At 39.4% G+C, this 25,493-nt stretch overlaps 1 protein-coding gene across 2 annotated transcripts in view; it reads right to left on the minus strand.

The window, feature by feature from the left end:
• PIK3C2A (phosphatidylinositol-4-phosphate 3-kinase catalytic subunit type 2 alpha) overlaps nucleotides 1–15,536 on the minus strand; it is a 52,838-nt gene extending 37,302 nt beyond the window's left edge. For both annotated transcript variants that reach the window (XM_080620161.1, XM_080620160.1), the window contains exons 1-2: nucleotides 15,402–15,536; nucleotides 2,517–3,690 (exon numbers count right to left, since the gene is read on the minus strand). In XM_080620161.1, coding sequence (XP_080476287.1) covers nucleotides 2,517–3,626 — 1,110 coding nt within the window. In that variant the 5' untranslated portion in view covers nucleotides 3,627–3,690; nucleotides 15,402–15,536. The remainder of the gene's footprint in view (nucleotides 1–2,516; nucleotides 3,691–15,401) is intronic.
• Nucleotides 15,537–25,493: the final 9,957 nt, after the last annotated feature.

The following is a 25,493-nucleotide window of genomic DNA, read 5'->3' on the forward strand; positions in this document are numbered from 1 at the left end:
CTATGATTCAAGGGATTACATATAACAGAATCAAACTGTATCACTAGAAACTTTTACTACTATTTTTGTTTAAAAGGGCAGTGAGACTTGAGTTACTCAGGAGGCTGAGGGGGGAAGGAGAAATGATCCTGACTAGTTAGGATGCAAGACTTGAGGATATTCTTTGAAGGAAATATATACTTAGAGGTAAATGGGGATAAAATACAAAAGAACTGCCAAAAATATAAGCTACATAACTCAGCTTCTTATACCAGGTGGAAAATTATTTAAACTAGAAAACAAAGTAGTAGCACAGGATGGGCAAAAGATAAAGCAAACCCCACAGGTTATGTTGAAAGGATATCCATTTAAGAGACTCTGCTTTAAATCTATTTATTATCTTCTTTAATAACTCAGCATGAGCAGCAGAAACAACCTTGCTGATAACTTAGAGTCTTGTATTGTCAGCCAACTTTATAATACAGGTTAGAAGAGGAGTATTATGCCAAAACTAGTTAACCACAGACCAAGGAACACAAGTAGAAACTAAGTCTTGAACGTTCACTTGGGCATTCACTGGAGGAATTTGTTATAAACTAAGAAATTGTTTGAAAAGACGATGCCATAAGAAAATCAGATCTCTTAACTGACTCCAGGATTGACATGTGCTGTTGGGATGCTTGTGAATAAAGCAAATGCAATAAGGGTGTATCAAGCAGGATGCCCCTACCTGTAATGACCAAGTAACCAGCACTGGAAAACTGACAAACACATCACTACATAACACAACAAACTGAAATAGCAAACTGCTGTAAAGCCCAAATTTACATGCCTTTCCAATACAACGAAATAACTTGAGCTCATATATCAGAGCTCAACAGTAAGTGGAAAAGAAATAAAATGAAGTTAGACTCAAGATCTTCACACTTGTACATTAAAAATGCAATCCCTTAGAAAAAGAGGTAAAGGGTTGGTTTTGGACCTTCTCTGCTCTCCTTCTATTAAACTTTTGCCAGAATACTGTCAACTAGCCCAGAAAAAACAGGAAATCCTTCAAATGAGGGGCCAAAAATTTCACTTCAATGGAAATTTAGACAGCCCTTTAAGCCAAAGTCTAGTAAATATTCCTTTTTCTGAGAAAAAAGGAAAAAAACCTCCCCCATTTTGGGACGGTGAGTGAGGGGAGAATTAAGTAGCAGTTTAGAAACCATCCCTGACTGATAACAGTTGGGTTTTTCAAATGGCATGTTCTAAGTCTGCTAAAAACACTTAGGAAGACAACAGCTAAGATTCAAAATATATAGTCCAAAGTCCTAGAGGCAAACAAATCTTTTACTTACCCCTCCCCCCCAACCAATTTCTACGAGTATAGTTTTTTTCTGCTACTATCACCCTTGCCAGGATGGTGACTTTTCCACTGAAGACTTCTTCTTCAGTCTTTGTACTCTTTCTACCAAAAAATAAAATTACAAGAGTATTCATAATCACTTTCGACTGAGGTGACTAATATTTTAAAAACATAACATCTTCTTTTATGATGCAATTATCATAGAAAGAATTTAAAAACATGGGAAAAGTTGAATAATCTACAGTCACTTTGGAAGCACTTACGGAGGCATAATTAGCCAGGTGAGACTGCTACAGATCATCTGCTGTACAGTTTCGCCTTGATACAAACTGCATATATTCAATTTCCAAAAGATGAGTCTCATAACTAAAGCCTCTGTTGACATTTTTGTATTGAAAGTTTGATGGAAGTGATCCTGATCCCAGAGCCAAGATCACCCTTTTGTCCTGCCCCAAAGAAGGCACCCTTTTGCTTTTGTGCCCAACCACAAAGATAGTTTTCCTTCTTCCGGAACAGAAGTACAGGGTTTCTAACCCAACAGGCATCCCACCTTCCAGAACAGTATAACCAAAAGATTAGACTACGATCTCTCTACACTTCTACACAGAAGGAAAGTTTTCTACCTACATAGTGGTCCTGTGAAATACTGCAAATGATGCTGAGAGAGCAGAAAAGTTTTGACTATGCCGCCTTTCTATTCAAACTGTTGGGGTTTTTTTTGTTGCTGTCTTAATAAAAGCTGACAGGCTCAAATGTAAGGCAAGATTTTTTTTTTCCAAAATCTGAGATAAAGGCTGCTCAAGATAAAGCTTTCAGTGTCTAACTTGCCACCTACTTTGTAGTATCATATGAGCTGCTCATTGCTTTAAATGTTTATTAACATGATTTAAATATGTAATTGTTCTAAAGATTATTTCCCTTTCTTTTTGTGGAGTATTGAAAAACAGCAATTTCCTTAGTATCTGTGGAAAGGTTACACAAGGCCAGAGGTATTCTGAGATTTCATTCAGTACCAACATACAATTTTCTGAATATCACTACTACATGCACATGCCAGTAACATCATATTATTTGGACACTGCTCAAGCCAAGTAATATTTAACAAACAAATCCAGACCTTGAAATGCCTTTAAATACTATGATTATTCTTTATTACTGCACTGGAATTTAAAAATGCCGATTTACATACCTGTGATGTTTGGCCCTGAAACTTTGCAAGCTGAGTTGTTCGCACATTTAAGGACTGGCTCCTTGTAACTGTTGCTCCAGAAGATTTACCATTAACTTTTCGTTCCAGATGACAAGTAACTAACAGCTTTTCTTCTAAGAGCACGGCATCCCATGGATCTTCAGCAGTCATACTTGAAGCCTTCTCTCCATCATTCTCTGCCTTATTTAAAGTTTCCACACTATCCATTTTTGGTTTACTTAGGGGATCCAAATCTAACCAGTCAAATTTACTCACGTCCCCACAGTTTTCTGAGGCTGGTAGGTTAGAAACTGCAGAATTTATAGCAGTCATTTCTAGGTCCGTGCCTGACTTGCCATTTTTCAAGAATTCTGAGGTGCTTGCAATTTTGTCAAATACTTGTGCCATTTCTGGTGTAAGTACTGGAGGATATATAGGTAGGCTTCCCTGTGGATGGAAAGGCGTAGTAGCTGCCAACGGGTATGAAATGTATTGCGACTGTCTTGGAAGACCAAGGTAAACAGGTTCTCTAGAGTGATAGGAGGACACACTTGGATGGAATCCATTATGAAATACACCAGTTTGTTTTGTGTAAGAAGCTGAGGGGTAAATAGGAGGTAAAGTGCATGTCATAGGTGTTGGTATCCCAGGCATCCACTGTCTTCTCTGACCTGTAGGCCCAAGATAAAATTGCGAAGACACAGATGGGCTCAAAATAGGACTTACTGGTAATGCAGACACTTTACTAGATTCAAAGCTGTCATCCAGCAGCAGCTTCTCTAGTTCAGCATGAGTAAGTTTTTCTATGTCAATTGTACTTAGTTTATCTTCCATCCCCTTGGCATCAGACTCTGGAAACACCATGAGATCATGGTCCTGTTTGTTATGAGTCTGTGCTTTTTGTCTGGTGCTGCTTAAGGAATGAAGAGTGTGTCTATTACCAGTTACGTGTCTTTCTTTCTGCATCTTAGCTAACGCCTCAGCTTCCATCTGCAATGCCTCCTCTTTGTCCACATCTTTTGACCTTGAGGCTGCCAAAGGCGGTGATGAGCGCTGTTTAAATCCATTGCTACTGGATATCTGGGCCATACCGCAAGAGCAGATGTCCATTTAAAGAAGAACACTTCCCTTGTACTGGTTGTCTACCCTTGGCTTCAGAATAGATTTAGCAGATCTGGAAAGGAAATGAAACATTAGAAATGCATAAAAGTCAGATGTGGAAAACTGTAAGTCATACATCACCAACAGACAAGGTTGGCACATGTCCTTCAGAAATTCAGGACAGAAAATTTTAGAGACCAACTGTTTTCCAGGAGGAGGGATAATGTGTCAAAAGGAGAAGCCACAAAATTAATTTCACAATCTTTGAACTATGCAAGACCCATTTCTTTTTCTTACTACTACTTACCAGTAGGTAAACACTCGGTTTCTTTTTGCACCCCTAAACTGGAGACACAGAAAAGCTAGTCAGGTACCTAACTGTTTTCAAATTTGAGCAATTCTGCACACCTAGCCAGGTTCAATCTCAGAAGCAGAAATCTTTCTAAAGCATTGATAAAGCACATTATTGAGAGGACTTCCAGTTCACTTCAGTATATCATAAAAGCAGTAGACCTATCAAACTGCTGTACTGCTGATTATGATGGTCATAGTGATGCTGCAGGACCTCCCTTCCTTTTGGAACACTTGATTATACTTTACCCTCCTAAGAGAAATAATGTTTATGAAATTGTATTTCTTGGAGAAGCAAAATAAGCAATTTAAGTACCGCTGTGCATTAAGTAATCCCTTTAACAGCCCCTTAAAGGAAGTGTCATTCACTACTAGGTAAGGGAAGAAACTGACAAGTAACTTTCGCTAAAGGTCACCACCAAGAAAATGACATCTTGCATTCTCTAATTCCAGTCTTGTGTTCAGTATACTATTGTACAACTCCCTATATTCACCACAATATCTATGCCTTTTATCAAAATAATCTCACAAGAGATTTTCACAACAGCTATGTTATTTTTCAATAGTATTTCTACTTTATTCAACAGTTTTCACACACAGTCAGGTTATAGCTGAGTCCAGGAGATAAGATGTCTTCCAGCAACAGCTAGTATGCATACCAAGTAGCAAGATAAAAATCATGAATAATGAGTTTCTGCTAGGAGGGTTACATAAACAGCAATCCTCATTAAAACACAGTTTCACTGAACTAGATGAGCCCTTTAGATGTAAATCATCACAGTTTTAAGTAATGCAGCAATCTACAAGAGTTCTCTGCAGCAAATAATGTAGATAACTCAAAAGCCTGTCTTTATTACTATTCACACCCATTAGCAGGGGTTTATTTTCTGGTTCCATCCCCCATCCACTCACTTGAATCAGACCAGAGATATATGCTTTAAATGAACCAACTGTACTTCTGTGGACTCACCATAGACAGCAAGATTTCTAACAGATTTCTAACACATTCTTTAAATTCCTTAAGACTCTGGCCAAGCTTTTGTTTTATCTACTTCACTTCAGTGGCTTATACTGTGAAGGACAGACTTCCACACATTTCAGCTAAGTCTGAAAATATAAATTCAGATGAAACCCTTCATAAAGCAAGATTAAACCAAAACTGATGTTACAGGTACCAGATAAAATTTAAATGAAAGAGGGTGTCTTCAGAAAGACTGAAAGAGTGACAGACTAACCAAGTTATAAAACCCTGAAAACCATTCAACTAAAGTCCTGGGGAATAAAGCCTTAAGGAGGAACTTAAGGATGCATTACTAGTATGTATCAATTCTGTGAGATAATTATATTCAACATGGATGAAGCCTACAGAAAAGAGGAGACACCAGACCCTTTTACATACAACATATTAAGCTGCAGAGTTTGACATTCACTAAAGCCGCAACTATTGCCATTAGGAAGAAATCCTGTCCTACCTACTGCTTACTTGCACAGTTGAGTGTTGAACCTGATCAGAGAATTGATTTAAAAAAATAAATAAAAAAAAAATTTAAAACCCAAAACAAACCAGAAAAAAACCCCACTAAAACCCAAACCCAAAACTTTTTTGCTGAGTTCTTTTATAGACAGTGCATTACTCTCATCCTATTTACAGCACAGTTGTGGCCTTCAGTGGCATTCAGTTACCTGCCATCCTCCTGTTAGCAGGACAGTCATTTTCTATCTTCTCCTAAAGATGTACTGAGGATTTTGTAGATGGTCTAAGCTTATCAGCCACAGATAACTCCTAATGAGAAGCCTGATATACTTTACACCAACTGCTCAGACTGCCTAGATATCCAAGAAGGCTTTAATCTCCTTATTTATTTATGGCTGGTTAAAATTACTATGTCAAATTTTCAGATGCAAGAACACCCTGACTTAGGAAGTCCTCTCAATAATTGCTACTTGGCTTTTCCAAGCAGCAGCAGAAGCATAGAGTTAAGTGTAGTTTTCACAGTCCTAACGATTCTAAATAGCAGTATTTTTTCCTACATTTTATTCAAAAAAATTAAATAGGATCATATTTGCTGAGATTACTCAGAACTGTTTGGGCTACAACTCTGAAGATTATCAATGCATTCTGGTACTGCTTGATAATTACAGCAGCAAGTGACTCTTTTTGAAGAAAAAATTTCAAGATTACATGGCCTTCAAAATAACTATATATAACAGCAACTCTGGCTTCTTAAAAAAGCAGGAAGCCTTATTTTTCTGCTGAAATCGACAGCTTTGATCTCCATACTCACCAAGCAGTCTCCTACTCACAATAAGTCACTGTTTCACAGTCACAACTGCAGATAAACGTACATTCCTTAACACTCAAACATGGTGCACAGCTACTGCAGCACTTCCATTTGTAACATACAGACAATCCCAATCACTCAAGAATCGCTTATTTTAGTTTCACATTAGTGCAGCATTTTTGTCAGTGTCTGACTGCACACTTGCACTTACAAATCCAGTGACTTCTAGTATTCAAGACAGCAGAATATTATCAGCAGTTACCTGAAAAGTTGAATTTTATTTTTATTTTTGCAAGACAGTCTCACACAGTTAGTTTGATCACTGCATTTAGAGTCCTGTCCTTGGGAAACTTCTAAAACCAAACCAGTGTATAAATTTGTTAAATCTGATAAACAGTCTGCAGTTTTCAAATAGTTTGAAGTTAAAAACTAATAATTCTGAAAAAATTGCAATAGTTTTAGCAAAACTTTATCCTGCATGCCAGTTTTAGGAAGTAAATTCATGTGATAAAACATAAGAAAAGCTCCCTAGGCATAATCATGACTAAAACAAAGACAGATCTTCTTTTAAATGCTAACTACACTGCCTCACAGTTAACATTTTCACACAAGTTTAGGTTCACTTTGAACTTCTGACTTTGTAGCCATCTAAGTTCAAAGGCTGAGCAGAATTTAAACTTCTCCAACATTTACAAAGAGAAAGGCAAACTCCATTTGAAACATCTATCAGCAGGGAACTCCTCTCCAATACTTGGAAGAAAATGTTTCAATGCAAATCTCAGAAACAAGGAAACCAGATACCTGAACCATTTCTGACCATACCGTAGGAATTCATCAGAAGTTTCTCACAACTGGAGTTCATCAGAAGACCTAGAAACAATCCTCAGAGAGTCAGGATTGTTCTTAACTGCTGCATACTATTTTAAGTAACAGTAATAATCAGTTTTCAGCTGTCAATCTGCTCACCTTCAAGAGCACAACTCAGAACTCTCCAAATACTTCAAGAATGCATCAAACACACTTCTTCCCTAACTTTGAAATTAAATTGACACATTCATACTTTGTATAAATCCAGCATATTTATGCTTCCCTAACAGTAACTCACCAACACTGCCTGCTTCATTTAAAAACAGGTCTAAAAATATCAACCACCTGATTTGATTTATCTACTGCCTTGACAAAAAATAATCTGTCTCTTGCCGTGAGACTTAGTTGCCTTTAAGCAGTATTTTCTTTAAGTATTTGACCAGATGCGATCAGACATCAGCCTGCAGACCTTCTCTGGCTCCAGTCTAGCAGTTTCCCTAAAAGCAACACTTCCTTGGTGGCAATTCTGAATAAATGTGATTAGATTCTCAAATCAATTTGCTCAGTCAAGTACCTGTGTATTGCCAAGTAATTTTATTTCAGCATTATTCATTATTTCAAAAGAATAAAATGTTCTTTAAAAATGCATCAACAAAACTTTATTATTATCAAGAACAAAAAAAACAGAATAGATGCCTATCTCCTTCAGATCAAGCCCTTTATATGGAATAGAAATTAATTTCAAACCAGATTTTCACTTGCAGAGGCTTACATAAAAAATAAGTATATTTACATATGCACTAATTCAGCAAATTGAGCCATGAAGAAATGTATTTCTAATGAGAAATTTATAGGGTTTTGGTAAAAAACTTCAGGAGAATCAATACAGGATATTACATCTCCACCAGGACAATGACTCCCAAAATCTAAATCAGTTTTCTATCTTAATGAAGAAGGGATGACTTTATTAGAGATAAATCCTGTTACCTTAAGCAGAACTAATCTCACCATCTGCTCACATACACTTTAACATTCTTCTCTACTTAACAGGAGTTGCACAATAATTTTCTACTAAAAAAAAAAAAGACAAAAAACAAAAAACAAAGCCAAGACTTTCAACATTCTATTTAAATTCGTTCTAGAGCTACAAAAGCATAGAGCATATTATTTGGTAACTTATTCTTAAGAAATACTCTCTAGTTATCACAAATCAGTGCACATAAATTCCCTAGAGCCCAAGCACTAAATACAGAAGCAATGATAACAAGTCAGATCACTTCCTGCATTCCTTACAAAGTAAAGCTCTGACATATAGTAGCCAGAGCTGCCTCAAAGCAAGTGTACTTTTCACAATAACTTCATGGTTGTTTTGCCATTAGTAAATAAATAAATAAATATTTGAAGATATTTGAGGCATTTGCATAACAGTGAATGATAGTAACTTAATAATTAAAAAACCCTGCTGGCATACCAGAGACAGTAGCAGTTTTCTAGGATACCAGGGAAAACTTAGCAAAATAAGACAACAGTAATATACCATGGAAAGTACTAATCATCTGGAAAGGAATTCATAGCAAGGCATTTACTATAGCAGGAAAACTCCTTAGCAAGAAAAAACAAAAACTTTGATGTTCAAAAACCCTCTCTGCCAGATGCGTTCAGATTGTAGCAATCTGAGAAACAATTGAACAGATATTTCAAGAAGTCATGTAATGAGTAAGTCCATTATTTTTTTAAGACACTGTTAGGTTTAATTTGGAAGTTTTTCAAAAACATGTACTTAAGTAGTCCTGAAAGACTAATGTTCTAGGTATACAGTTCTACTATACTATCTTTTCACTAAAAACTCAGTAGGTTCTCTAATCCAGTCACTTCAGCAAAATTAGAAAGTGCCCCCTTATAGGTGAGATTAACAAAGTTAACCCACAAATCAAATTATTTCATTTTGGGTCATATCTACAGAATCTTCAAAGGCAATTTCATTAGCTTAAGTACAGGTGCAATTCTTAATTGGGCACAATTAAGAACCAGCACTCATTTCTGTTTTGCTCAAATCATTCAGCTAGTAAATACTTAAGCAGCTGTATCAAGAGTAGGAACTGCATCTCAACTTTGATTTTGACATTTCATTTACATCTAAAAAGTACATTTTGATCCTAAAACCTCCGAACTTGACAGCTAGGTAAGAACAGGGTGCTTCCAGTACTAGAACACGAAGCATGTAGGAATGCTTCAAGGTCTTTCAATATAGGCAACAAATCCCATGAAAAATCCAGTCTCAGCTGTTTCAGTGCTTTTGGAACCATTTATCAACTCTTTTACTTAACTATTTTTTCATCCAGAACAGTGTGCAGAAGACTGTTATTAGATATGGCATATCTTGTTAAGTGTAGAATCTTAATTTTTTTGCTCAGTGTGCCAAGAGAGACAAAGGGTGCAAGCATATGTCATGACATTCCAAATCTTCGTGTAGGCAGCTACAGCTACCTACAGATCATACGTTTTCCGTTGCCATCAAGTACTCTTCCTCTCCTTGAATCAGCAGTTTGCACCATTAGCCTCTGGCAAGCCAATCCACCAGTGGATACAAAGCTATTTGGTACAGTATGTTTGCAAGCTTCTTCAGCATATTTGTGCTCTCATGCTCCTCCCTCCAAATTTTGAACCCATTTATGATTTCACTTAAGTTTGCTGAAGAGACAGGAGTCTTAAAGATAACGGAATTCCGTAAGTTTCATAAAAACAAGCAACCCAACATTGCCAAGAACCCACAAGAAAGCAGCAGAATGAGTTTATGTTACTGGACAACATGGATTTATTATCAGGATAATCTTTATAAATGCTTGAATCATGACAAGAAGTCCTTAAAGCCTATCAGCTGAAGACACAAATCAACAGGAAACCTGACAGCAGTTTCATCAGGTGTAAAACTACTCACCAACTTTTGCATCTCTATTTCTCCCCACATTTTGTGCTCAGCTCTCTAACAGCATATCCGCAATTCTGTTCCTGCCCAGTATTTTCTGGATGAAGATACTAGAAAAAGCAGTAATGAAACTGATGGCATCCCAGGCTGTTTCACTCTGATGCACTTGGCCAAGATAGCTTTCTTTTCCATGCCTTACAGCCAAACCTGTTTCCAGCATTGTTTGACAAAGGCTAAGAATTTTAGTTCTGTTGCAATGTTTCTACTTACAGGATAATGCATTCATATCCTAGAATCATAGAATCAACTGGGTTGGAAAAGACCTTTACAGCTCCTTCTGTTGCAAAAGTCTGCTTTTAAAAACTTTTACTAGTTCTCTTGAGTTTGAGCCACCTCTAACGTTGTGCTTTTCTCCAGGATTCACACTTTTTGCCCTCAATCCTCTTGTCAAAGGGCACTTCAAAACACTCATTCAATACAAAATATTCCACACAGAATCAACATTAGGTACTGGTTTAGAGTTTGAGTTTGGTTGGGGTTTTTTGTAGGGTTTTTTTGGGTTTTTTGTTTGTTTGTTTTGTTTTTAAGTAATGCCATTGCCCCAAATACTTTGCTTCCCCAGCTGAGTAATTTGCATAGTAATCCATGATTTGCAAAATAATTTTACTCTTGAATATCACTTTCATGGAACAATTAAGACTGGAAGGGGCTTCAGGGGGGGCTCTAGTTTCACTACCTGCTCAATGCAGTGTCAGCTATGAGAAGGTGACATGGATGCTCAGGGCTTTAAACAGACAGCAACACTGCAGATGTTTCAGTCATTCACATAGCACGGGCCTGATCACAGTAGAGCATGACAGATTACCTGGAGCATCTATCTATACTACTACTTCCATTAATCCCAATACTAGTAGTACTAAGCAGAAGGTAGACAACATTTTAAACTACATATTCAGTTCAATCAAAAGAAAGAAAATATAGACAGCATCTAAAGTGTGGAGAGAACAGAGAAAAGAGCAAAGAAACATTTGTGCTATCTGCTTTAATTAACCAAATAGAGATGCCCAAGCACCTTCCATATAGTTTTATAACATTCTACAAAATAAACAGAGGACAATGGTAAAACCCCAAATTTTCTCAAGTTCTATGCCTGAAATAAGCCCTGCAAATACCCTCCTAACATCACAAAACATTCAAAATGCAACAGAATGCAGGAAGTTCATGATGCAATGTACAGTCCTATTAACCCAGGGAGATGAAAACAACCCTCCCCCACAAAGATCCTATTCTACTCCCTGTGCAGCAGTGCACAGTATATACCTTCAACAAAACATAAATCAAAATCACTAGAGGCAAAGGGAGAGAAAATCATGACACCACAGCTCTATCCCAGATTTAATTCTGTATCACTGTATTTGTATCAACCTACCAGTCTAACCAAATGCAATTCTGCTGCAGTAGCCAAATTATTTCTACCACTTGCTTCAGCATATGAGTTTCCCCTCAGACAGGAAACTTGCACAGTTTCAGTTATAATCAGCAGATCCTTATTCACAAACCTAGTATTTAATAAAGTATTATGCAGAATTGTTGATTGACAGGACAAATGCACTACTTACATGTACCTTTTTCCTTTATACATCAGAAAATACTAAACTTTTATTGGACCTATTGAATCAGTGATTACTTTGTTGTTTTGGGTTGTTTTTTTTTAAACACTACACTGGTAGAGAACTGAACAGGATGGCTGACTCAGTCAGACCAAAGGTTCCATCACATTCTTAACTTGCCTCTGAGGGTGGCTTCAGAAATGCAAACAGAAAAAAGCTAAACCAAGGCAAGCATGTAATGGCACTTCCGCAAAATACTCTTCTAGTCTCCACTAATTTGCCACTCAAGTACTTCCTGAATCCTGAGGTCACTTCTCTAATGTTAAAGACCCATGATGGATTTTTTTCCCTCCAGGAATTAGTCCAGCTGCATGCTGAACTCATGTAAACCTTGTAACTCACCACCCTTTTCTGCTGTGACTACAATCTGAATAGGCCACCTTATCAGCTATCAATGACCCATTCTCCATGTGTTCTCCTGTAACTACTAACATCAGCTATAATGTTGAAACTTGAATGCTACAAAATCTATATGGACCAAATTATTTCTCCTAGGTCAGCACGCAGCAACCAGCCTCTGAAGATCTGAACTAGTGGCATATTCTTAACACAAATACCAGGAGGTCCTCATATGCTGCAAGTTTCCAGTTATGGTTGTTTTTTTGTAAGTGCTGTTTTGTTTATAACTGTAATGCCACACACCTGAAAACTACAAGTTACATGAAATACACCAACACACCTTCTTTCTCTACTTTGATTTCTTCAATGAAAGTACTCTGAAGCGACCATCATTTGAAAGAAACAAAACTTACTCTAAGTAAATAACTTCATGATGCATTTTTTCTAAGGTACAGATCACAGTAACATTTCTAATAACTTTTTTTTAACGTGAGCTTTGAGGAAAAATATTCTAAATCTTATCTAGATGAAGAGAAGTTTATCATTACTGGCATACTTTGAAACATTTCCTCCTTTGCTTACTTGTCCAGCCTGGAAACAACTCCTGCATTCTTCCGCAAGAACTGACAACACAGCAATCTTCTCATGTACAAAGGGGCTGAATGAATGCTGTATTAGATGATGGATGTTACTGACCACTGCTGATAAAAACTGAACTCTGGTTCTGTTAAGTCATTACACATCCACACCTTCTACTTAAAATAGAAGAATATGTTTACAGTTACATTTCCACAAAGCAAACAAGTTACATTGTGCCATACTCCCTCATTTTAAGTCTGTTGTACTATTCTAAAAATAAGTAAGTAAACACCACAGTAATTTCTGCACCAGCTGCAGACACTAGAAGGTAATACTTCAAAAATAAAAAAATTGGAAGATCATTATCTGAACATCATTAAGGCTAACCTTAAAACACATACTATATTTTATGAATTCTAGTTGTTACACTTATGCTAATAGTGTCCTACATATCAATGCTTATTGCAATTTTTAAAGCTTCCATAACATTGCCTTAAGATTGTTCATGAGTTTACATATAAACAATGCACAATTCTGTTCTAATAAAATTCAGTCCTAGCATTCATTTCTCTGGAAAACCCCACACTGGTCTGGTTTTGGCCCCACATGGAAGCCTGAAACAACAACAAAACAAAACCCAAAACATCACCTCAGCATTTTTATTTTGTAAGCAATGTTTGAATTAAAGTTTCTTCACCTAGATCACAGTTACAATAGCAGCACTGGATAAGAAACATCAGCAGTTTCAAGTTAACTGAGTTTGAGAAGAAACAAACAGAGGAACACAAATTCAGAAAAGATTTTTTTCACTTGACATTCTGAGATGAATCATTTTCTACTTAAGGCATTCAATTTCCTCTGTTGCTATGTAGAGAATTACTCAAAAAATGATAAAAATAACTAAGTCATCAATTTATATGCATGGATAATCTGTACTGATGAAACTTTGAGTTCTTAATAATGACAATAATACTCCCAAACGAAAGAGGAACCCCAAATATATAACTCAGGATTACTATTGTACTGTAATTAAACAGGACAAACCTATTTTATTAAATAAATCAAAATTTTAAGTCTTTTTTGACACCTATGTATTTTTTTACCAACAAGCATCTTTATGTAAAAAATTGTTCAAATACAACACAGCATTTAAGAAGGTGGGCCTATATAATTTATTACTTGTTTGGTTTGTAGCTCTCCCCCCTCAACAAAAGGCCATTTAACTTCAAGTATTTGTTATTTCTCCCTGTGCTTTCTCCCACTGCTGTTATCCTTCACGCAACTTCCTTTCACTGTCCATTTATTATTACTAATTTTGCCTCAACTTTTTTTTTTGTGGTGGTTTTTTTTTTTTGTTTTTTTTTTTTTGTTTTGATTGTTTTTTTCAACTGAATGCTAGTGGTCATTAGTCACTCCTCCCCTCCTCCTGTCATCCCCCCAATGTGGTGAGCCAAGTTTAAACAACTTCTCTTCCTCACAGATGCATAAGTTTTTTTCCAGGCCTGCTCTCAGTCTTGGGGGAATGAGGGACACAACTGCTACGAAAGCTAACAAAACCAAATAACAAAATAGTTTTGTCTGCCAGATTTCATTACCCCTGTCTTACTTCTTCCCCTTTGATTCTTCATAAATCATCCATCATCACCACTCTTGCACACAGTTCGTATTCTAAGTAGGTATTGCACAACATGTTTTACAACCATGACACGTTTTCTTGAGCTTTCAGTTCCCTTCTCAAACAGATTTGCATGAAATATGCAAAGCTGTAATTTTAAACCTCTGCATCTCTCCCCTATCCCAAATCAGTTTAACTGTCTATGCTCTAGGACCACATTTGTAATAACACAATGACAGGGAAGAGCATCAGAGTCTTCCTGTTCTTTCAGTGCATCTTACTACCATACTCTCTTTCCCAAGAACAGTATAGCTGTTAGTGGGAGGTTACTTGTACTAACAAAGATGCAGGTGTATCTTTATTTTACTGCACTGACGCAGAATAGTAAACTCGATCAAGTTACGAACAGTAAGTCAGCTTCCTTGTACTACTAAAATCTGAAAAGCTCCCAGAGGAAGCTGCAGAGCTGTTGAAGGATCAGCTTTGTCAACAGCCAGCTTCTCTGGAACCACTATAACGCAGCGACCCACAGTTAACTAAACCACTTAAAAAGCCAGCAAGAAATTGGAAAAAAAAAGGAAATGTAAACCTGATGGGTAACTACAGCGACAGCCAAGGTCCCCCCCCGCTGCAAGGCGAGCCCTCGGGCTCCCGAAAACCTTCCCAAAGCGCCTCCTGCTCAGCACCAGTCAACAAGTACTGGCCAATCTCGGAGACTTCACCCTCGGGTACACAAAGCATGTCTGATACCCGGAGTGCTACGAAGCCGAGCAGCTCCTCAGGACGCTCCGGAGTCACCGCTCTAAATAAGGCGGCCAGCCGATGAACTACCAGGAGCGGGCAGCGCCGCCGCCTCACCGGAGCACGCACAGAGGCGAAGCGGCGGGGACAGGCTGTGCGGGCAGCGCTGCCGCCGGCTCCTGCCCACCCGCCACCGCACGAGCCCCAGGCCCCGCCGCTCGCAGGTGCCGGCCCGGCAGCGCGCGGGACATCGGCTGGGCCCAGAGAGGCGCCGAGGCCGGGCCAGCAGCGGGCAGCACCCAGAGGCAGAGGGTCGCGTTACGGCGACCCCTGAGGGAGAAGAGCGAAGCGGGGCAGGGTGGGGGGCTGGGGAGCAAGCAGGCACCGGCAGAGAAGGACAGGACCGGGGGGCGGGAGCAGAGCAGAGCCCCGACCCCGTCCCGGCGACCAGCGGCCGAGGCTCCCGGCGCCTACCTCGCAGCGCCGCCGCCCCGCGGGAACGGCCATTTCCCTTCGTGACTCCTGCCTGCCTCCCGCCACCGAGAGCGCGCCAGGCTGCAGACAATCCCCTCCCGCCCCTCAACCACCGCCGCCGTGCGCTCACTTCCGGCCCGTGGCGCGGCCGCGGGGCGGGACGCAGCCCCGAGGAGAGGGGCGGAGCGGGGCGGGGCACAGCGCCCGACCCTGCCCCGGGCGTCTGCCGGCAGCTACTCCACCTGCGGCCGGGGTCGCTTCTCTGGGGTTAGTGGAGTATGTTGCAGAGCTTGGCCGGCAACCACGGTATCCCCCCGGCCGAGGAAACGGGTCAGGAGCGGCCGCGCCGCCCGGCTGTAACACTCGCTGCTGTGTCGGCCGGGCCCCTTTTGCCACGACAGCTCGGACTGGGTGGCCCTGAGGTGACTCTCCGTCATTTCCTCCCCTTATCGCCCCATCTCCCTAAGAATGCTCGGCATGACTGGAAACTTGCACAACGTACCGAAAATGTCCGTCTGGGAGGCTGGGGCCGAGCTGCGGACACAATGAACTTCCCCGCCAGCGCCGGCCGCGGAGGAAGGGTGCTGCCCCTGCCTGCGAGAGCGGAAAGGCATCGGGGAAGAGGCCGAGAAGCGACGCCTGGGAAACGGGGGTATCCCGGAGAACATGGGGTTCGGTTCCAGAAGGAAATACTTCAGTCACTTGCCAGTTGACGACTCCAGTGGTTTGGAACAACATGTTCCTCTGAACAGAATTTTGCTTATTTTAACTTAAGAAACGACTTCACCAGCCCCAGCAGATTCCTGTTGTCAACTCCTGACATACCAACACGTTTCAAAAAGACAATATTTTGGTTTGACCTTCACAATAGCTTCAAAAGAACATAATGCTTTGAGTATGCTCAACAGTATTGCTTGTGGGATTTTATACAAAGTTTAGACAATAGGCCCTTCATAAGATCAACTTAAAAGTTGTAATAGGCGTTTAAAAGTAACAATACCATCTTGAATGTACATGCAAATGAGTTCCAGAGAGAATAACTTCATATTCCATCCATTCAGGGGATACTACTTAAAATAATCAAAGAACTCAGTTTATGTCTATTGGTGTTTTACTCAGCATTTGTAGCACACCAAAGTTCACAGAATACAAAACGCTTAATGAAGCATAGAAAACATGTTAAAAGGTGCCAGTTTAGAAGCAATATAAATGAAATAATAAAAACAATTCATAAATACATTGCTGGCAGTGACATTTTCTGTGTGATTGTGTAGAAACCCCCACCATTTTAGCATCTAAGAATTTTCTATCAGATAAATCTTGACCTAGCACCGTTGAGGTCAATGAAAGCCCTTGCAGGTGACTTCAGAGAGAGCAAAATGGAGACAGAAGGCTGACACAAAACCTGCTCCTGTGGAACTATCACAGGTGTGATTCTTTAACTACACAGATTTAAGAAATTCTTACTACCCTTGTGATCTAAGACATCAAGATTTTTTTCAGGCTGTCAGTTATTAAGAGGAGAAATCAATCCTTTCTAATGCCACTCCAGTATTGACAATCAATAAGTCAATTCTGCTTCAGTTTTGAACACAGGATAGTGCATCAATAGAAGACATATACTTTGCTCTCAAGGTCCACATTTCTTTCCAGGCTGTCCAAATGCACCTTCTTTTTGGATTACCCTTCAGATTTTTTGTCCTGGCAGCCAAATCTGCTGGCCACCCCTTCTGTTGGGCTCCTGTAGTGATCCTGGGCAGGACAGCACTGTATGTGGAGGAGTTAGCAACCCACATAACAACTAGATGCAGGCCTGCGCTGTGCTGTCCACACAGGCTTCGGATGGCCTTCAGACTCTTCTTGTGCCCTGCGTATCTCTTGGCTGAAGGATAATCATTGTGTCTCATTGTAACAGAAGCCTGCAGGCTGCTCCCACCTGGTTCCAGTGATTACACCACCTTCACATCCTGGCCTTTATCTAGAAGTGTGGCAAGAGGTTCCTACGTGAGCACTTTCTGTTTGGTAGTAGAAATGATGGACAGAATTGTCTTTTTGTAAGAAAATCCTATGATGAATGACATGGGAAACCCTGTTATACAGATGGGGTATCCAGAGTGTGCTGTCATGCTCAATGACGTACAGCTGAGGTTTCCTAGCATCTACAGGGGAAGATTATCTATGCTATCCTTTCATGTCTTAATAGTGCTGGCAGTTTAAATGATACCTTGCAGAGGTGGAGTGCCTTTCTTACTGGGTTCCTAATGGACCAGCACCTCCTGGTGCAAAATAATTCCTAGGTGCTTGTGCCACTTCCCCTCTTGTATACAATTCACACTAAAGTGCTCTGGATTATGCCTCTGACTCCCTGACCAGAGGGTTTAGTCCTGGAACAACCATTTGTCTATGTTTCATCCATCACTAACCAAAGCAGCATTAATCTGTTTAGCCTAAATAAAAGGCAGCTACAACATCCAACAATTTCAAGAAGATCATGACTCTCTTGACTCTGACTGGTCAACCTCCATCATGTTACATAATATATGACAGCATGACCAGGTCAAATATGATTCATAAAAGTTGAGATAGGAAAGATGATTTGGTTCATTCTATGTACTGCTGCAGAACTTCAGACTATTTTCAAGCCTGCCTACCAGTAGCACAATAATGGTAAGAACCTTCTGTGCCTTCCCTTAGGAATTATTTCCTTATTGTCACAAAATATTCCTGCTATTCTGCATTTATTTTAATAATTTAAGCCTATCTTTTTAAGCAGCATGTCAGTTTTGCAAAATATTCTAAAGGTACTTTATGTTACACAGCTACCTACCACTTTGCTTTTATCACACCGAATATTGTATTCCTTCCTTTGCTCTCACCCCTGGTGCTGAAAAGCAGCTCCAACATCAGTGCTTCTGCCTCTGCTTTCATTGTTTTTCAGCTACATTCACATGACATGTATACCAATTATCACACTCCAGAAGCAGTACCAGCCAGTTTTAGAAACAGCACTTAGATGCCAGGTAGCATTCTCCATAGCTGGGCAGACAAAATAGCTCTGCTTCAAGAGAGAGAACTGCTTGGCATTAGAAGTCCAGCTTCTAGGTAAAATGAAACTATCCTCTGAATAGCTGACTCAATGAAGGGAACAATGATATAGCCTGCAGACTTGCTTGTGAATGGATAATTACAAGTTACACATTCCCACATGAAAACATGACGTCAGTTTTAAAGTATTTCTTACACAGGAAGTTACTAATATGCCCATGTAAATACAAAGCACAAGGTGTGTGTCTCAGCAGTAGCCTTACTACATACGTTGCCTGTGATACATTGACCAAATGCTTTCAGGAGACATTTGGTAAAGCTGTATCTTGTTAAAATAAATAAATAAATAAATAAATAAATAAATAAATAAATGTGTGTGGCAGACAGACAAGCAGTAAAAATCCATGCAATCTTATTAAGGAACATTTTTGTTAAAATTCAAATAGCATACTACAGTCAAAATAAACATGAGAGAACCTGGTCAAATATTTGAAGAAAGCAAGTGCTGTGCTCCCTACCCCGATACTCAGACTTCACAAAAGACTTCCTACACAACATGTGCAAAAATCAAATCAACTCGTGTAACTAGCTATACTAACACTGGTATTAACTGGGAATATGACAAACTGCAGCTGGCAGATGCTTTTTAAAAGAATACTTAGGATACGAGGAAGCATGATGTATACATAGATCAAAAGTATGGCTACATGTAACAAAGCGTAACAAATGTGTTTTGGTGAAGATAATGTGGGAAGTAAAACAACCCAAAGAAGACCACAAAAAAAAAAAAAAAAAAAAAAAAATCACTTTAAACCCAAAATTGCCTTATTTTCTTCTCAGCCTAAAATACATTATATAAGCCCTCCAAACTTAACAGATGCATGCCTTAATTTAATTTAACTACTGGAATTGCTACTTGCCTTTAACTAATTGGAAGGAATAAACTTGATGCCTATTGTTAGAGTATCCTTTTTGTGAATGGGAAATTGTTAGTAGAAGCACAGGGATTATTAAACGACAACTGTTTCCTCTGACAATAGGAAGATGGAGCACATCGTACCAAGGACAAAACCCTCTTTGCAGCTACCATGACGTGTACCAGAACATGGTACTTACTCTGCAGCACATCTGTGCCATGGAAATTCCCGAACATTTGTTCATCAGGGTGGGGATTGCAACACAAGGTTCACCACCATCCTGCTGATACACTGTCCCTGGCACAGACCACATGCAGGTGTCTAGCTGCCTTGTGGAGTTGTCTGGGGTAACAGCATGGCAGGGACTCACAGCTCGGCGGGGTGGGCAACGCTACATTTTGGCCAGGTGTGAGCATTCTGGAGCAGCCCACCTCAGCACCACAGCCCCAGAACAATCCAAAGAAACCCCATGCAGTTGTTGTAACTGCGAGCTATGCTCACTGCTGTGGCTATTCTTGTGTGTGTGGTCTTCAAAAGCCTTATTGGCCTGTGACTTACATTTATGGAGCAGCTTAGAAACTAATTTGAAAGAAAAAGCCTTAATTTCAATTATAAATTACACTAAATCAGACTAGGCAGGAAAGGAAAATTATGTATCTACATTTACAACTTCAATGTTAGCCTCCTCTTCAGGATAGCTACAAGATTCAGTGATGCTTGAATTAAAGGCTAAACAGTTTAAATTTATCTTACGTACATATAAAGAAATCATGTTAAATATACTGAGAAACTATTAGCTTAAGCAGAGTAAATACTATGAAAATCTACCAATCCTTGGCTTATTAAGACAGGTAGTTCTAATGTCTTTAAGGTTACTCCTATTATTTAAAGGCATCAAGTTTTAAGATCTAATTCTGGAAATTTGGTAATTTGTATCAAAATTTCAGCTATAGTTTTTTAGTCTCTATAAGCTTCTTTTTTTTTTCTCTGAAAACCAGCAGAGGGAGACAGGTTCTTTCTTACTCCTAAAGAAAGCAAAAAAATTGCGTTACTTTCTCAAAAATATACCTTCTGATCAAAAATATACCTTCTGAAAATCCAGTATATTTCCTAGATTAGTCCCTCAATGCTTTTTCTTGGTAAGTTTCAACTTTATTATTACTCCTCACTTTTCTTGTTCTGAGTGTTTATTCAAGCTTAAATGGCTCTTGCTTACATCTGCAGATGTTAATTAAACAGTAGGTTGCTATTAATATTTCCTTGTGGATTTCTTTCAGAACAAAAGAGGATATCGGTGTTAGTAATGTATGAAAGGGAAAAATAGGCCATGGCTATGTTTTTTTGTTACATTGTTATGAAACAGCTTGCATGTGTTTTCAGCATTTGTAAGGTCTGCATAGGGCTCTCAAAATTGATAGTCATTTCAGCTGACTGTATGTATGAGTTACATACTTAAGGCTCAAACATAAGAAGAAAATTCTGCTCTACAATCAGAAAATGCTGCCGATAGTTTCAAGTACAAGCAAAATCTTTTCCTGAGTCAATTTCTTAGAACCCAGAACGTGTTTCAGTACATGGGAATTCAGCCACTAAAAGCCAAAATACTACTACAGGTCTTGGCACAGAAACTTGGGTGTGTCCCACACAATTTAGGCAACATTCTGTACAAAATTGCATGACAGGGCATACATTTGGAATTCATAACTGATTTTTCATATTTAGCCCCATTTTTTCCAAATCAATTATGCCCAGAAGAGCTATTAGAACAGGGAACTCAAAACCAGAAAAATTTAACATGTCACTACTTGTTTTGCTGTAAATACTTTGTGATAACTTTTAAATTATTTTTTCATATAACTTCCTTTCACAGATGGTTTATATGATCAGAGAAGAAATTATAAGAAGTGATTTTTTTGATAGGATATGTTCCCTGTGATATGCACAATTTCTATCATTTGAACACCTTAAATAAAATGAAGCTTCTGAACATTCCTAAAATGAAGTGGAAGAGTTTCTTAGAAAACACATGCAGAAACTGCATCGATGCTGCAATATACTCAGGAGGTACCGTGGGATAGTTGTTAGTTCATGGTTTGCTTTGGTAAGGGCTATTAATGGAAGAATGATGCCAGAAAATCCTGAGGGAGAAACTGTGGGCAACAGGATGCGTACCTGGAAATAGCAATCATTCCTTGGGTAAAGGTAATGAGGTAATTGAGAAGACTTCTGGTATTTAAAATCCCAATCACAGCAAGTCATGCTTAACTCTAACTATTCTATGATTCTATGATTCTATGAATCAGACATCCAAAGGCAGAGGATGATAAAACTTCATACTGACTATTCATTTGGGTTATCCCCTATCAAAGAATTGAAAGAAACAAAACAAACCCAGCACTACCAGTAGGAATCTTAAAGCAAGAGACTTCCAAGTGATCTCTTTGGCAGGCTGCTAAGAAAGAGGCTACAGGGTCTTCTTCTAGCTGCTCAGATTTTCTGAAGCTCCATGTAAGATCCAAGCACTCACCAACAAGATCCAGTATCCAAGTCTAATTCTGTCATGGCTCTGGCCCTTAATCCTTGTATTTTGGTATACAATTTTTTGTAGTTTTCATAGGGGAAGTTAAACACACAATGTGTTTCCTGGGGGACATTTGTAAAACTGGTTTTCAGGTTAAGGGTCAACGATTCAAGTTCAAGAGGTTTTATCTAATGAGTGTACTGGTGTCCTGGGTTCAGCAGTAGCAGTCATTTTTTCTCCTTCTTAGTAGCTGTTGCAGCACTGTGTTTTTGACTTTCGGCCTGGGAACAGAGCTGATAACACCGATGTTTACCCTGACCAAGGACTTTGTGAGTCTCATGCTCTGCCAGGGAGGAGGAGAAGCCGGGAGGAAGCGGGGACAGGACACCTGACCCAAACTAGCCAAAGAGGTATTCCATACCACAGCACGTCATGCCCAGGATGTAGAACGGAGAGTTCCCGGAAGGGCTGGAACGCTGCGGGGTGGGGGCGAGGTACCGGTTGGTGAGCAGTTGTATTCTCTTCCTTGTTATTTCCTTTATCATTATTACTATTAGTGGTAGCAGTAGTGATTTGTGTTATACCTTAGTTATTAAACTGTTCTTATCTCAACCCGTGGGAGCTGCATTCTTTTGATTCTCCTCCCTGTCCCTCCAGAAGCGGAGGGAAGAAAGGTGGGGGGGGGAAGTGGACTGCGTGGTTCTGATTTACGGCCTGGGCTTAAACCACGACAACTGGGAAGCAGCAGAATTAACTTAAAATGCTGGAATCCTTGCCAAGACACCTTCATGTAATAAAAACAGTAAATAAGCATCTTCTACGTAGGAATGATAATGGGGTACTAGCACATTATTCAAAGGGATTTATTGCTCGCCTTTGCTGTTTAGATTCATTAGTAGAAAGACACCCAAGCTTGAGGGATGAAACCACATATTGTTTTAATGAAAATGTCCAGCAAAGGGCCACGAAGATGATCAGGGGTCTGGAGCATCTCTCTTATCAGGAGAGATTGCAGGAGATGAGCCTGTTCAATCTACAGAAGAAAAGACTGAGAGGGGATCTCATTAATGCATATAAATATCTCAAAGGTGAGTCTTAGGAGGATGGTGCCAAACTCTTTTCAGTGGTGCTCAGCAACAGGACAAGGAGCAGTGGCTATAAACTAAAACACAAGGAGTTTCATCTCAACATGAGGAAGAACTTCTTTGTGTTGAGGGTAGCAGAGCACTGGAACTGGAGAGGTTGTGGAGTCTCCCTCTCTGGAGACATTCAAAACCTGCCCGGACGGACTCCTGTGTAACCTGCTCTAGGTGGCCCAGCTCTGGGCAGGGGTTTAGACTAGATCATCTCCAGAGATCTCTTCCAACTCTAATGATTCTGGAATTCTGTGATCTCTGAGTTCGGTGGAAAACTTTTCTGATGGGATTGCAATAGTCAGCTCCAAGCAGAAAGAATCCAACAGCATTAATACATGTCACAAACCACTTAACTTGACACAGAGCTTGTGTGAGTAGGAGGATAAAAAAGTAGCGTGTGTTCATGTATGTACTGCTCAGGGAGAAAATCCAAGGAGGAGGACAGCTAACCCGCACACCACACAGTGCTGGCCCCATTATGTTTTTGCAGGTGCTCCTCATCCATCGGAATAATTCTACCAAATGTATCAGGAACTCTGTCAGGACCAAACTTATGCACCCAGAGTGTGGGGGTGCAGAGCATGCTGGGAACGTGACTTCTTATCTTCCAAGGTGTCAGAGAAATCACCTGTCAGCAAACCTTCTTGGTATCCACAGTCATTCTTCTGCAATAAAGCAGTGACACATCAGGCCACAGAGAAATACAACACTCATCCTACTGAAGAGCAGAGCTCAGGCAGCATTGAAGCATTTGCAGACACAGTATTAAAGTTAAGAAAATTACTTATTTTCCAAATATAAATATTTACATAGTAATGGTCCTTTGCTTGCAAAATATATTCAAGAGTAGCTGAAGAATATGGAAGAGGACACTGATAAAAGAATGGCACTTCAGTATAGTGTCACTGGCTAATTATGCCCATGACACCATACTTGATTTGCCACTTTGCAGCAAGTACTGAAGTTTATGCACGTATGTAGTGAAAGTATAGAGTGGTCTAGTGACTCTTTGAAACTTCCTAATGGGAAAAAAATCAGCTACCTCATTTTTAGTAAATTCCAAGCCTTTCAAAAAAAAAAAAAAATTACACTGCAAATATGTCACTTGCAAATATTACTTCCATTAGAGTAATGCACAGTCTTTTCAAAGAGCAGAAATTCATCATCCAAGTCAAGAATTCACAGTAGCATTAAGTATGACCTTGGGTTTATATTTAAATCAATGGAAATTTTGCTGTGGTTTCACTGAAAGCATAGCCTAAAAAGAGGAAAATTGTCTTTGATTCATCCCACTAAAACCAATGGATGAATCCACCTGCAATGTTTTGGCGTCCCCTGAAGCTACCAGGCTGAATTCTTGATCTGTGAGAGACTATGTATTAAAATATCAAATTAATGAAAAGCTAGGTCCTCAGCTATTTGTTCATACTCTGTTAGTACGGTCATCCTGTCCTTCATCTCATATTATCAAAAACAAGTTCAACTCTAACCTAGCTTTAAGATTATGAACTAATATGCTCATCTCCTACCTAATATTAAAAATCTTTGAAAATCTACAAGGTTTAAGTCACAAAAGCCAGAATTATTCTGAAACCAAGTGGTTTTTATGAGATTTAAATCTGAATACAGATTAACACGCTAGTCTTATAAAACTACCCTACCATGCAGTAAATTATGAAATAGCTTGATTGTAGTCTACTACTGTCCCTTAGTGTTACAAAAGTCAGAGTATTTTCATGCAAGACATCAATTCTTGCCCAAAATTTGAGTCCTATGAGGGACTCTATGCAGTCATTACTGTGAAGTTTTGCCTTCAGCAGATGCTAAAGCCTTAAGACAATGTTTGAATATCTAAAAAACAGTTTTGTGCAGTCACTTCAGTTGGCAAAGTTGCTTAACACCTCAAAAAGTACTAATGATTTAAAAATAACACAGAAAGTAGTATTTGTTTCCATCTCTGCAAGTATAGCAATTCCACTCAACATAGAGGCTGTGATTTGTTGGGTAGGCTTGGGGAATGAAAACTCTTCAGGAGCATTTGCCAGGGCTCCACATGTCCCTCTGTACAAGAAGTTTTTGGGAAAGGCTCAGAAGTGCCAGAAAACGACAAATGAAAAGGATGAAAAGGCCTTTCATTCCCCTGGCAAGAAGGCAAATGAGCCTGCACCACTTCTCAGATGAAATTATGTATCTGCAGCCTGAGGCTCACAGAAAGAGTTTGATAACACTTCTATAACAGACACTGTTTGTTTAGGCAAATCAGTTTGGTTTGGCTTCAGTTCATCAGCCTGAAAAATGGACGTTATCTAACCGTGGTTTTGTGAAACAAGGAACAATTGCAGAGTGCTTTCAGATAGGCTGATTAAAGCTTTTACATCATGCATTACATTTTTATTGGTGGAGGGTACAAAATATGGAAGGATATGGGAGCGAGGCCAGAAGATGTGACAACATAATCAAATAAAATAAAATC

The sequence above is a fragment of the Psittacula echo genome (assembly GCF_963264785.1).
Source record: "Psittacula echo genome assembly, chromosome: 5".
Lineage (NCBI taxonomy): Eukaryota > Metazoa > Chordata > Aves > Psittaciformes > Psittacidae > Psittacula > Psittacula echo.